The sequence below is a fragment of the Marmota flaviventris genome, chromosome 7 (genome assembly GCF_047511675.1).
Source record: "Marmota flaviventris isolate mMarFla1 chromosome 7, mMarFla1.hap1, whole genome shotgun sequence".
In the NCBI taxonomy this organism is placed as follows: domain Eukaryota; kingdom Metazoa; phylum Chordata; class Mammalia; order Rodentia; family Sciuridae; genus Marmota; species Marmota flaviventris.
Genome location: NC_092504.1, coordinates 71597494 through 71610918, shown reverse-complemented (window position 1 = coordinate 71610918; position 13425 = coordinate 71597494). Strand labels below are relative to the sequence as shown.

The 13425-nt window shown below is 36.5% G+C and overlaps 1 protein-coding gene across 2 annotated transcripts in view; it reads left to right on the top strand.

Moving 5' to 3' along the window:
• LOC114081281 (broad substrate specificity ATP-binding cassette transporter ABCG2-like) overlaps positions 1-13425 on the top strand; it is a 50248-nt gene that overhangs the window by 23101 nt on the left and 13722 nt on the right. The window contains exons 6-9 of one of the 2 annotated variants that reach the window (XM_071614427.1): positions 146-282; positions 4268-4419; positions 8561-8650; positions 8976-9197. In XM_071614427.1, coding sequence (XP_071470528.1) covers positions 146-282; positions 4268-4419; positions 8561-8650; positions 8976-9197 — 601 coding nt within the window. Of the gene's footprint in view, positions 1-145; positions 283-4267; positions 4420-8560; positions 8651-8975; positions 9224-13425 lie in introns of both variants that reach the window. The other variant, XM_071614428.1, reaches the window with a different exon arrangement.

The window sequence follows — 13425 nt, the reverse complement described above, 5'->3', positions numbered from 1 at the left end:
CTTTTTCCCCCAGATGTCATTTATTTCCTGTCCAGAATAATGAGGAAAATGAAGTAAAGTGTCTCTAACAGGAATGGTACTGGTTAATTCACCAAATAGCAGTGACCATTGAAATTCTTGAACATGATAATAATTTGTGTTTTAGGTGGAATCTAAAGGAGAAAGAAAAAAGACTAGTATAGGAATGGAGCTGATCCTTGATCCTCTCATCTTGTTCCTGGATGAACCCACAACTGGCTTAAATGGGAGAACAGCTAATGATGTCTTTACACTTCTAAAAAGGTAAAAACTATGGCAACATTTTATTTCATTCATTTACTCTTTGATCACTTCTATTTTACTGGTATTTCTGGTGCAGGAGATTCAGAAGTTTTTTTTTTTTTTTTTTTTTTTTTTTTTAAATGTTTCTTCTTTGTTAGCAGGATACAGTCAATAAACAAGAAGTGGTTCAAGAAAGATGAAGCAAGAATATAGGAAAGGAAGGCTATGGTGAAGGCAGGGAGCTTTTTAATTAGAAGGACCAGAAAAGGCCACAATCATGTGACACATATGCTGGGAGAGAATGAGTGAGATGTGCTATAAATCAGAAGAGAGTTCGGGTTAGAAAAGGCAGCCAAGTGTCTCTGAAGCACAGCATGTCTGATATGTGGGGAAGACCAGCAAGGCCAGAGGGACAGACCCAGAGACTATGAGGAGTGATGTTCGGTGAACTGTCACAATACCACAGACTGGAGGCTTAAACACAAAAATTAATTTTCTCATGACTCTGAAGGCAGAAATTTGAAAAATTGTATGCTGTGGGTTGTTTCTTCATTGGCCTCTCATTGGCTGCAGATGGTCACCTTCTCCCTTTGTATGTCTGTGTCTTAATCAACTCCTAACTGGACATAGTCAGATGAGAACCCTCAGTGACCTCATTTAAATTTAAAGACCTCTTTGAAAACACTATGTTCAATGTGGCCACATTCAGAGGCCCTGGGGGATAGGGCTTCGATATCTGAGTTTGGGGAGGACCCAGTTTAGCCCTTCACAGGTGGATTAGGATGTTAAGTGGAGTTGGGCTGGTGGCAGAGGTCATGTAAGAAGTATGGCTTTTCCTGTCACTAGAGGAAATGGGGAGGTTTTTGAGAGTTTTGGAGCACAGCAATGGCTGTGGGAAAGACGGCAGTTAGGCAAGGATGAGGGAAGATCCAGTGAAGGAGCTGATGTAGGATGATGAAGCATCACCAAGGATGGTCCTGGTGAGCAGAGGGTGGATTCTAGATCTGTTTTCAAGGGAACCAACAGGATCAGCTCAGGATTTCCACCTGTCATGGGAGGATTGAGACAATGACTGGTGACATTTGAGGCTTCAAAAAGTGGAAGAATGAAATTAGACAAATGCATTTCTTTTTATAAAGAAAGAAAAATGCGAATGGATGTTTATAGGAAATTTTTCAATAGTTGAGATTTAGACATCATCTTTAAAAATATAGTAACATATTTCAAACTGAAAGGAAATATCCAAGAATAATACAAATGAAATTCTACTTTTCTCACCTGGATTTCCCTCTGTTACATTTCACTGTATCTGTAGCCCCTCCTTTCCTCTCTGCTACTTCCCATGTAGTTTCTTCTGCCATCATGCCCTTTCACCCCAAATACTTCCTACCCAAATCTCCAATCCAGGAGAACACACCATCATCTTAAATTCCTGGTCAATAAGCCTTTCTTTGTCAGGATCCAATCATGGCTACTCAAATCCTTTGCTAGGATACAATCAGAGCTACTGTGTCTGTTTCCTGTCTGTCAGTATCTCTCCAGAAATACACTTTTCCTGTCTTCTTACAATCTGGAGCAATTCATGGTGTGACCCCCTGCAGGGTCCATCCCAGTGAGTGTTGCATGATGCTCAAGAATGAAAGGATGCTGAGTACTCAGTGCAACACACCTGAGAATGCAACCTGCACAGGTAATGTCAGCCTTTATCATCTAATTGTGGTACACATATATGTATTCATAGATATTTACTAAAAAATATATGCATGAACAGAGATCTATAACTATTGCTGTCTTGTTATTGTATATACATTGAAAATCCCATGAATTCATAATAATATTTCTGACTCCAAACTAACACCTCTGTCTTACTTTTAGTCTTTGCTATTTTCATGTTTGTGACTTCAGACAGGGAGAGTTTGGGCTCCCATTATCTCAAAATATTTACTTACTTGCTTACTGATGTAATTTATTTGTTTATTGGAACCAGTATCCAAGTAGTTCTAGTCTCTCCCTTTATCTACCACCTCTAGAAACTCCTCTGCCTCGTTGTTTTAAGGTGTCAATCACACTATCTTCAAGGCTTCCCCTCTCTGTCACAACCTTGCTTCCTCTGATGCTCATAACCCTATGAGCAAGTCTCTATGATAGAAGAGAGGAAACAGCAAGAAAGGAAGATATTTATGAGTTAGACATCATAAGTTTAAAGTACTCTTTGCACATATAAGTGATGATGCCCAGTCATGGGTCTGGAGTTCAGGCCCCATTACAGAACCCATGTATGATATTTAGATTCATAGATATTTTCTTTGTGGTTTGCTCTGCTTAGCACACAGGCATCTTTCCTCATGCAGAGAGCTCTGATCAGTCCTTCCCAAACACTGATTTGCAAGTTCATCACCTGGGGTCTGGTTGAAATGCAGATCCTATTTCTATAGGTCTCAAGAAGGGTTCAAAATTCTTCACAGGAGATTTGAAGAATTACTGATACTAACGCTGTTAGTCCTCAGAGCACACTTTGAGTGTCAGAGCTCTCAGGAACCACGTGTCCATCTTCCAGTCCTTTCCCAGCTCCTATTGCCTATTGACTGAATTTCCAACTTTTTTCTGGAGTGCTCACCATAGGCCTGTTTTACCATCTCTCTTAGTTATCTTCTTCACCCAAAACAACACCTACACAAGCAAACACATAAACACTGCCTGTCGTGTTACATGGAACTGCTTCTTACAGTTTTGAGAGTAGACTTGTTCACTTTGTTCACCTTGTTCTTTCACTGCATCTCTTTTCTTAGGTCACCATCATTGGGAATTTGGATATTCTACATATATCACCTTCAGACGGGTTATCACTCTCCTTTTTTTTTTTTTTTACAAGGAGCCATTAACTACTTCAAATCCACATCAGATTGAAATTATAGATCTTTTCCTGTTTCTCCATGAGGCAGAACCCCCTTGGATACAATAGATTTATGAGGTGCTTATTAAATTATTAAATTGAAGTGATTCTTTTCTCAAAATACTTTAAAAATTGAGAAAGTGATGTTGGCCTTTGTTTCTTCTAACCTTGAGTAATAACTCCTATAAAGGGCAGTTTAGAACTGTTTCTACCATAAAATCTGACCAGAGCTCAGACCCCAACAGGGCCCCTTAGTAACTGTGAGGGCTTAGCCAGTTACTTAACATTTAGACCTTATCTGTATAAAGAAGGAAATACTAATATCATAACAGCCTTACTATAAAAATAAAGATTTATCTCTAAAACATTTAACTAAGTGCTAAATGGCATTCTAAGGGCTAAATAATATTAATGTATTACCAAGGTAGGATGAAAACCAGTTACTAAAGATTCAGCATAATTAAATGATCAATGAAAATTGGTTATATGACCATCTTTTTAATACTTAATCATTAACTAGTTCTTTTTTTCATGTATTCACTAAAAATTTTATTAAAAGTGTTAAATTACCAAGACATTGGTCAACATAAGACAGGATAATGACTTGTAAGAATTAAAATTTGAACAATCTACACATAATGAAGATGGAATATAACAATATACAATTTTTTCTGTTTATTTGTAGACTTTTCCATACTGTACTATTTGTAGTCTCACAGGTCATTAACTAGTTCTTGAAAGTGGGTGTACTCAAGAGATTATCTGAGATACTTGGTAATAATATGGATTCCCTATTCCAACCATCAGAGATTGTGTACCAACTTCCCTGAATTCACTGTCTGGGTAGACTGTATGAAAATGCATTTTCTCTCAATCTCTATAGACAATTCTAGACTGCTGATGCACCAAACTTTAAGAATATTTAGTCTTTTAATAAAAGCATTGAATTTTATTTTCCTCAATTGCCAAGTATGTAATGAGTTGAGATGACAAGTTTGTATGAGAAAATCAAGTTGAACTGAGAGAAAAAGCTCTACTGGCAGGAATAAGTATTCTATCAAGAAGTGCAAGGTCCAGATGTTTAATGATTCATTATTTCCCTTTTTCACTTAGGATTTCTCAGCAGGGGAGAACAATTATCTTCACCATCCATCAGCCTTGTTATTCCATCTTCAAGCTCTTTGACAGTCTTACCATATTGGCCTCAGGAGAACTAATTTATCACGGTCCTGCCCAGAAGGCTTTGGAGTACTTCCAATCAGCAGGTATGATTAACCTTTTCACGCACTAGATCCTTCATTCACAGACTTCTGGAAGAGCAGAGGAGTCCACAGGAGTGCTGCAGGAATGCTCCTTGACCTTGCATAGAATTAACTGAGGTGCAAGGTTTCGCTCTGAAACATCTTTGGTCAGTTTAGTGCCTGAATTTTTCTTCATTATGCAGCACTTGCTTATTGTTCACATCTCTCTCCTTGTCCTCCTCTCCTATTCGACTATGCATGGTGTGTGTGCTTCTGGGTGTGTGTGTGTGTGTGTGTGTGTGTGTATTTCTCACGGGCCTTTATCTGTTCTCCTTCCCAGTTATTATAACCTTTCCCTGAAAGGTCAATAATTAGCATGTTGGACTCACAGCTAGTTATTCTGTCAGTTAAAGATTTTGAAAAGTCCCAAAACATTGCTTTTCTTCAATTTGTTCTAATTAGTTGTATTTGACAGCAGAATGCATTTCAACTCATTGTACTTGAATGGAGCAAAACTTTTCATTTCTTGGGCTTTACATGATGTAGATTCTCACTCTTCATTCAATCATACATGTACCTAGGGTAATAATAGCTGACTCATTCTACCATCCTTCCTACCCTCCCATACACCCCCTCCCCTTATTCCCCCTGCCCAATCCAAAGTTCTTCCATTCTTCCTTAGCCCCCACCCCTTTATGGATCCGCACCTAGATAGCAGAAAAAAATATTTGGAGTTTGTTTTTTTGGGGAATGACTTATTTCACTTAGCATAATATTCTCCAACTCCATCCATTTACTGGCAAATACAATAATTTCATTCTTGAAGGCTGAATAATACTCCATTGTGTATATGTATCACATTTTATATATCCATTAATCTGCCGAAGGGCAACTATATTGGTTCCATAGCTTAGCTATTGTGAATTGAGCTGCTACAAACATTGATGTGGCTGTGTCACTGTAGTGGGCTGATTTTAAGTCCTTTGAGTGTAAACCAAAGAGTGTGCTAGCTGGGTCAAATGTGGTTCCATTCCAAGTTTTCTAAGGAATCTCCATACTGCTTTCCAGCATGTTGCATCAATTTGAAGTCCAAACAGCAATATATGAGTGTACCTTTGCCCCCATATCCTTGCCAACACTTATTGCTTGTATTCTTGATAATTGCCATTCTGACTGGAATCAGATAAAATCTTAGAGTAACTTTGATTTGCATTTCTCTAATTGCTAGAGATGTTGAACATTTTTTCATATATTTGTTGACTGTATTTCTTCTGTGAAGTATCTGTTCTGTTCCTTAGTCCATGTATTGATTGGGTTATTTGCCAAAATATTGCCTTTTTGACCATGTAACACATTGTGGTTTTCCAGTACTTCCCCTGACACATGGTCTTGCTCTGCCTTTGTGAGGGTTCATGGAGATACTACTGCATTTTCTAGTAACATTAGATTGAAGATTTATGTCTTGAGTGGTGTAAGTGACTATTACACAATAGAATGGATGGTCATGAATCAGACTTAATGGGCCAAAATTTCTGAGATGACTTGTTCTTTTTATTTCAGATTGAATACTATGATTTCTTTAACAGCTTATCTATCTGCTTAATTTTAGAGCTTTTTGCATATGATTATAGGTGTTTCTCCATGACCACAAATATAGTTGTAAATAATCATTTTTTCTTAATTTATTTTTATTAAATCTCTGTCACTAAAAAAAAAAAAAATCAAACAAATGAGATTCTGGGAAGTCCAGGGACAATGAACTGAAAGATATCATTATCCAAAGTACATGTATGAAGTCATGAATTGGTATCAACATACTTTATATACAACCAGAGATATGAAACCTTGTGCTGTATATGTGTAAAAAGAATTGTAATGCATTCCATTCAATAAAAAAGTAAAAAAAAGAGTCACAGCTCAAATTCCATTAAAATACACAAAACATTCTTCATAGAAGTAGAAAAAAAATCACAAAATTTATTTGGGAAAATAAGAAAACCAGAATAGCCAAAGCAATTCTTATCAAGAGAAGTGAAGAGGAAGCATCACAATACTAGACTTTAAGTTACACTTCAGACACATAGTAACAAAAATAGCATGATATTGGCACCAAACAGACATGTAGACCAATGGTATAGCCTAGAAGACACAGAGACAAACCCATGTAAATACAGTTATCTCATACCAGACAAAGGCACCAAAAATATACACTGGAGAAAAGATAGCCTCCTATACAAATGGTGCTGGAAAAACTGGAAACCCATAGGTTGCAAAAAGAAATTAAACCCCTATCTCTCACCCTGCACAAAACTCAACTCAAAGTGGATCAAGGACTTAGGCACTAAACAGAGACACTGTACAAAATAAAAGAAAAAGCAGGCCCAAATCTCCACCATGTCAGCATAGGAAATGACTTCATTAACAATACTTCTAAAGCACAGTAAGTAAATTCAAGAGCCAATAAATGGAATGAAATTAAACTAAAAAGCTACTTCACACAAAGGAAACAATCAATAATGCGAAGAGAGATCCTAAAGAATGGGAGAAAATCTTCACCAGCTGCAATTCAGATACAGCATTAAGCTCCAGGATATATGAAGAACTTAAAAATCTTAAACACCCAAAGCAAAAATAACCTAATCAATAAATGGGCATAGGAACTGAACAGACACTTTACAGAAGAAGAAATACTATCAATCAACAAATATATGAAAAAATGTTCAACATCTCTAGCAATTAGAGAAATGCAAATCAAAGCTACTCTAAGATTTTATCTCACATCCATCAAAATGGAAATTTCAAGAACACCAGTAACAATAAATGTTGGTGAAGATGTACTGTAAAAGGCACACTCATATATTGTTGGTAGGACTGCAAATTGGTGATTTATGCTGGAAAGCAGTATGGATATTTCTTAGAAAACTTGAAATGAAACCACCATTTGACCCAGTTATCCTACTCTTTGTTTTATACCCAAAGGACTTAAAATCAACATGTTACAGTGACACAGCCACATCAATGTCTGTAGCAGCTCTATTCACAATAGCTAAACTATGGAACCAACCTAGATACCCTTCAACAGCTTGATGGATAAAGAAAATGTGGTTTATATACACAGTGGGGTATTACTTATCCTTAGAGAAAAATGAAATTATGGCATTTGCCAGTAAATGGATGGAATTGGAGAATATCATGCTAAACAAAATAAGCCAAACTCAAAGAACCGAAGGCCAAATATTGTCTCTGATATGAAGATACTAATTCACAATAAGGGAGTGGGCACTTGGGAAGATTAGAGGTACTTTGGATTAAGGATTAGAATGAATTGGACATTAGCCCTATTTACAGTGGGCATTTGGGAAGAAGAGAGGTACTTTGGATTAAGGATTAGAATGAATTGGACATTAGCCCTATTTACATATCTGATTACATGCCTGGTGCAACTCTACATCGTGTACAACCAGAATAAGGAGAAGATATACTCCATTTATGTATGATGTGCCAATATGCATTGTATTGTCATGTAAAACTAACTAGAAGGAATTAAATTAAGTCAGAGGTCAGAGTAAGTTTAGATGATTGTGCCACAGGAAGTTGAGGTAAGATGTCACATGTACTGTGCTGGTCACATTCTCCTCATAACGCTGCTCTGAAAATTTGTTGTCTATTTGGAATTATGGCAGCTTGAGAGGTGACCATTGGGATCTCTGAATTTAGTAGGTTGCAAAGCAATGTGCTGACCTGCCTACTGACATTCCAGCATTCTCTAGGTGAATTCAGAGAGCAATATCATTTTTGGAGCTATATTTAGATTTTTGAAGAAGTACTGATAAGCACCAGAGCATACTGATAGCTTCCTGGGGTTTGAAGATTTATGAGAATTAAGGAATAATGTAAAATGTTCTGAAGAGTCCAAAAATGGTTTGGAATAAGTTGGGGTTTTGCCTGGGAGACAGATAGTTGTTGAAATGTTGTGTGATTGAATAAAAAAGAGGAAAGGATAAGTTAGTGAGGGCAGAAAAGAGCAAAAAGATGAGGAAAGAGTTGTTCAGTCTGTTTTCCCTACCCTCACATCCAGCATCCTCACATCCTGCATCCTCTGAGGTGAGTCTTCTATACTTTCCAAGACTATCAGCTTGAGTTATTTGGGTGTCTTATTTTGTAGGTTTTCCCTGCAAATTCTACAATAATCCTGCAGAATTGTTCCTGGATATCACTGATGGTGTAATAAAGAGAGATTCAGAAGACTATGAAGGTATGTAAAATTTTCACATTTACATAATTCTGCCTAATTAATTTGGCTGAGATTTAGCAATGTGGTGACTTATTAAAACATGGCTTGGTGAATTTGCATGTCATTGCAATGAACAAATAGATATTGTTGAAAGTGAGTGCTATGTGTATTTTTATTTAACTTATGAATGAGCATGTGAATTACTTTTTCTACTCAACCTTTAGAATGTGGGAGTTATATAAATAAGAGATCACAGAAAAACTTGTGAAATCAGTAGTAATCTGTTAAGAGTGAGTTAGTAATCTGTACAGTAATCTGTGGCCTGTTATCCACTTTTATTCCAAAGTTTACAAGACTGAAATGTGTTCAAGGACAGATGATTCAGAGATAAAAGAATTAGCTATTCATTTTTCCAAGTCCACTTTCTACCATGACACAAAAACTGAACTGGAAGAACGCTCAAGGGATGAGAATAAAAGATGCTTGGTCAGGAAGGAGATTCCCTATGTCACTTCCTTCGTCCATCAGCTCATTGGTCTCATCAGGCGTTCATTCCAAAATTTTACGGGTAATCCCCAGTACTAGGCAACTTTGGTAAGTAACATATTATCGCAATTATGCTGTGAAATACCCATGTTGGAGCAATTTGTTTCTAATACAGACTATGCAGGATTCTTTTGTCTTCTACCCATACTTTCATTTATTTGTCATTCCCACTCAGAATTTGAAAACAGCCAATCAATCTAGTGTATTGTCTTGAATATGAATTGTCCCCCAAAGGCTCATGGTTGAAGGCTGGTCTCTAAAGGAGCAATGTTGAGAGGTGGGGCTCTTTGGAAGTGGCTGTATCATTTGGCATCATCAAAAGATTAATCCATTGGTGAATTTACAATTTGATGACATTATTGGGAGGTGATGTAACTGCACCACTCAGGGCCTAGTGGGAGGAAGTAGGTCACTGTTGCATGCCTTGGAAGGATGTATCTTGTCCCTGACCCCTTCCTTGCTCTCTCTGTTTCCTGGCTACCATGAGGTAAGCAGATTTCCTCTTCCTTTTCCATATGTCATGATGTTCTGCTTCATCTTATTCCCAAAATTAATTTAGCCAGCAGAATACAAACTGACATCTCTAAAACTGTGAGCCAAAATAAAACTTATCTCTTGTTTTAGTTGGTTTTCATGTTGTTGTGACTAGTTTACCTGACAAGAACAACTTAGAGGAAGAAATGTTTATTTATTTGGGATTCATGGCTTCAGAAATTTCCTTTCATAGAGAAGTGACTGCATTGTTCTGGGCCCACAGTGAGGCAGTGCATCATGGAGGATGGGTCCAGCACAAAAAGCTGCCCAGCTCATGGTGGGGTTCAGAAGCAGAAAGAGAGGCAGAAGGGACCACAGGAAGAACAGTGCTTTCAGGGCATCCCCTGCTTTGCCCCCAGTGACTCATCTCCTCCAGCCACATCCCACCTGCCTACATCTAAAACCCAGTTAGTCCATTCCAGCTAGGAATGACTAATTAGGTTACAGTTCTCACAATTCAATCATTTCACCTCTGAATGTTTTTGCATTATCATAGGAGCTTTTGTGGCTACCTCATATCCAAATCATAACATCATCTTTCTTAGTTCTCTTAATTATTTTGTCACAGTGATAAAAACAATGAAGTTCCTACTCATATAAAGCTTTTAAGTGGGTGATATATACAAACTCTAATGGATAATATTAGTCAAAATTTTATTTCTAAAAAAATATTCTGACAAACAATTTTCAACCAATTGTGGCATTTTCTAGGAGCTGTACATTATCATTTATTGATTCATTCCAAAGATACATTCCAATATCATGTGTTTAATTTGAATACTCTACTACAGTAGTGAACAATGGGTTAAAAATTTAAATTTCTGCTTGTATGAATCTTATTTCCTTATGAAGGAATCAAATGATAGCCTAATAAAGGAAATACAGAGCATGTGAGATGGTAGAATGAACTATGCATAAGGTTTAGGGAGTGAAAAGGTGGAAATGAAGGAGAGAGAGCTGGAGGTGGGGAGAAGAGAATTGATTTGCCATTGAAATCAGGTGTTGAAGCAACCTAGTGTCATTTTTTCTTCCTGAAGGTAGTTTGTTCTGTCCACTGTCTGAGAGACTGTGGGCAGAATGCTCTTCCTTATAATTGACCCTCCTCATTAATTGATTCTAATCTTAGCAAACCAATACATAACCCAAGAATGTGCACTTTATGCACAGAAAGTAACCATACTTGAAGTTATATTCACATTGGGTTTAAGTCCCTTAAATAAGATGCAATGATGTTCTATTCTCCTTTTGATCAACTCTGTGGTAATTTTCATCATTCCTCAAGGTTTGCATTTTGTTTTGTATTGTTTGCAATACTGGGGATTGAACCCAGAACTTCACACACACTAGGTCAATGCTCTGCCATTGGGCTACATCTTTAGCCCATTTTTTTAGTTAGTGTTAACCCCTATGCCACACTAAACACTGGTTCTCTTAGTTCATTTGTCCAATATTTTTAGAGAATTCAATTTAGCTGGTTATTTTGGTTTATTATTTTTATGATCAATCATTGTATTTCTGTGGAGTATTAAGATATGACATATTGCAGGCTTTAGTGAACTGACTTCTCAGCATGAGTAGCCCAGTTTTCTTATTTAAGTGTTGCTCTTCACATGTACATGAGAGTCTGCATCCCCATTTCAGGGATGATGTTCATTGCTTAGAACTTCTTTAGTCCTTGTGTTTTAGCATTTCTTTCAAACACTTTTGTTTCCTGTTGTTCAAGAGCAATATTTTGTTCTTAGATAATAGACTTGAGGTAATTTGGAACAACGTCAGGTCAATTATATGCATTAACTTTGGTAGCCCACTGTTCAACAGGGAGACACTATAATAATTTGATTCTTCTGAGTGATTTGTTCATTAGGCTTTTCTTACTTGTCTCTAAAATTGATTTTTAAGTGTCTTATCCAAGAAACATATGGTAATTCTGGGCAAGACATTATTAGAACATGGGTGTTTTTACACCAAGTGTGCATGTGTGGGCCCTAGGCTTCCTTAAGAGTCAAACAGCAGGCCCAGAGCCTCCAAGTAGCACATTCAGCCTACTTGTCTCATCATTGAACTTGGTTCTCCAAAAGCAATTCTAGCAATGTTCAGGGAAGCAGTAGTCTCTACAGTAAGGGAAGAACCTTGTAGATCCCTGAGCTCAGTGGGACAACTCTTGTTCAGGATTTTAAATGTTGAAATGTTAGCTCAGGAGCAGGCAAACCCTTTTAGGTAAAGGCTCAGAAGATAAATATTTTAGGCTTTCAGAGCCACACATGGTGTTTTTCTCACAAGGTCAACTCTGCACTTCATTATAAAAGCAGCCACAGCTAATATGTGAGCAAATGAACATGTCAACATTCCACTAAAACTTTATTCATGGACACTGAATTTTGAATTTCATATTGAAAGAAATGTTATTCTTTATATTTTACCTGACCCCAGCAATTGAAAAAATTGGCAAAATATTCTTAGCTTGTAGGCTTATCCAAATAAGTGGCTGTTTTTGGTCTGTAAGCCATAGTTTACTGATACTTGGTTAAAGTTTTTTAATTAATTAATTAATTAATTTTTTTATTAGTTGTTCAAAACTATTTTATTTTATTTTATTTTAGGTACTGAGAATTTAACCCAGGAGGCTTTACCACTGAGACACATCCATAGAACTTTTTATATTTTATATTAAGACTGGGTCTTGCTAAGTTGGAAACACCTTGCTAAATTGATGAGGCTGGCTTTAAACTGTGATCCTCCTACCTCAGCCTCCCAGTTGCTAGGATTACAGGCATGTGCCACTGTTTCTGACTCTGACATAAGATTCTTAATCTTGTATGATTTTTATTTCTCTAAGTTTTTGTAAATGGAGCTATTAAAAGTTTTAATGACTTCCTGATAATCCTTTATTTATTGACTTATTGTATTTTAGTTATTTATTGCCATGATTCCAACTTGACATTTAATGAGATGATATGTTGGGAAGATATTGCAATGAATGGATTACTTGAAAATGTGGGTTTTTTGTTCTTTATATCTACTTGACAACATTACCACTAATCTCTCTAAGCTTCATTGTTTCCACTTGCATATTAAATATTTGACTATGCATTAAATTATTAACAAACATCCCTCAGAACACATTATGAGAAATGTTATTTAAGTATATCTGAACCAGGGCAGAATAATGTAGTTGGATAATTTCTTTCTTTTATCTATTTTGAACAGAGACCAGAAGACAGATGCACAAATCTCATAGATCCATTTACTCTGTTTTGAAATATTCACTTTGCTCAATGTCTTTTTTTTCCCCCATGCAAGAATAAACAACACATGTGAACCTTGTAGAGACATCAGCATTGATCTTGGAAGCTTGACTAGTTGAAAGAAAGAGCAGAATCTGAGGGTTTTGGAAATATGACAGTGGAATGAATTCCCAAAACTACCCCAAATATTTATCTTATTTAGCAAAAGAATTTTAAGGATATCTCATATGTGAAAGATTTCAATAATTTTCTTTCCTGAGTCTTTTCCTTACAATTATTCTTTACAGATCATGGTTCTTTTCTTTGCATCTTGGCTGCCATTTTCCCAACTGTCCATTACAAATTAGTTCATGGCTTGATATTGTTGTAATATTGAGATTTTAAAAAAACTTTTACATTTCCAAGATAACTGGAAAGGTGTTTTGTTTTCTTTACTTTCCCACCTTCTGTATTATTATAGTTAACCCATGT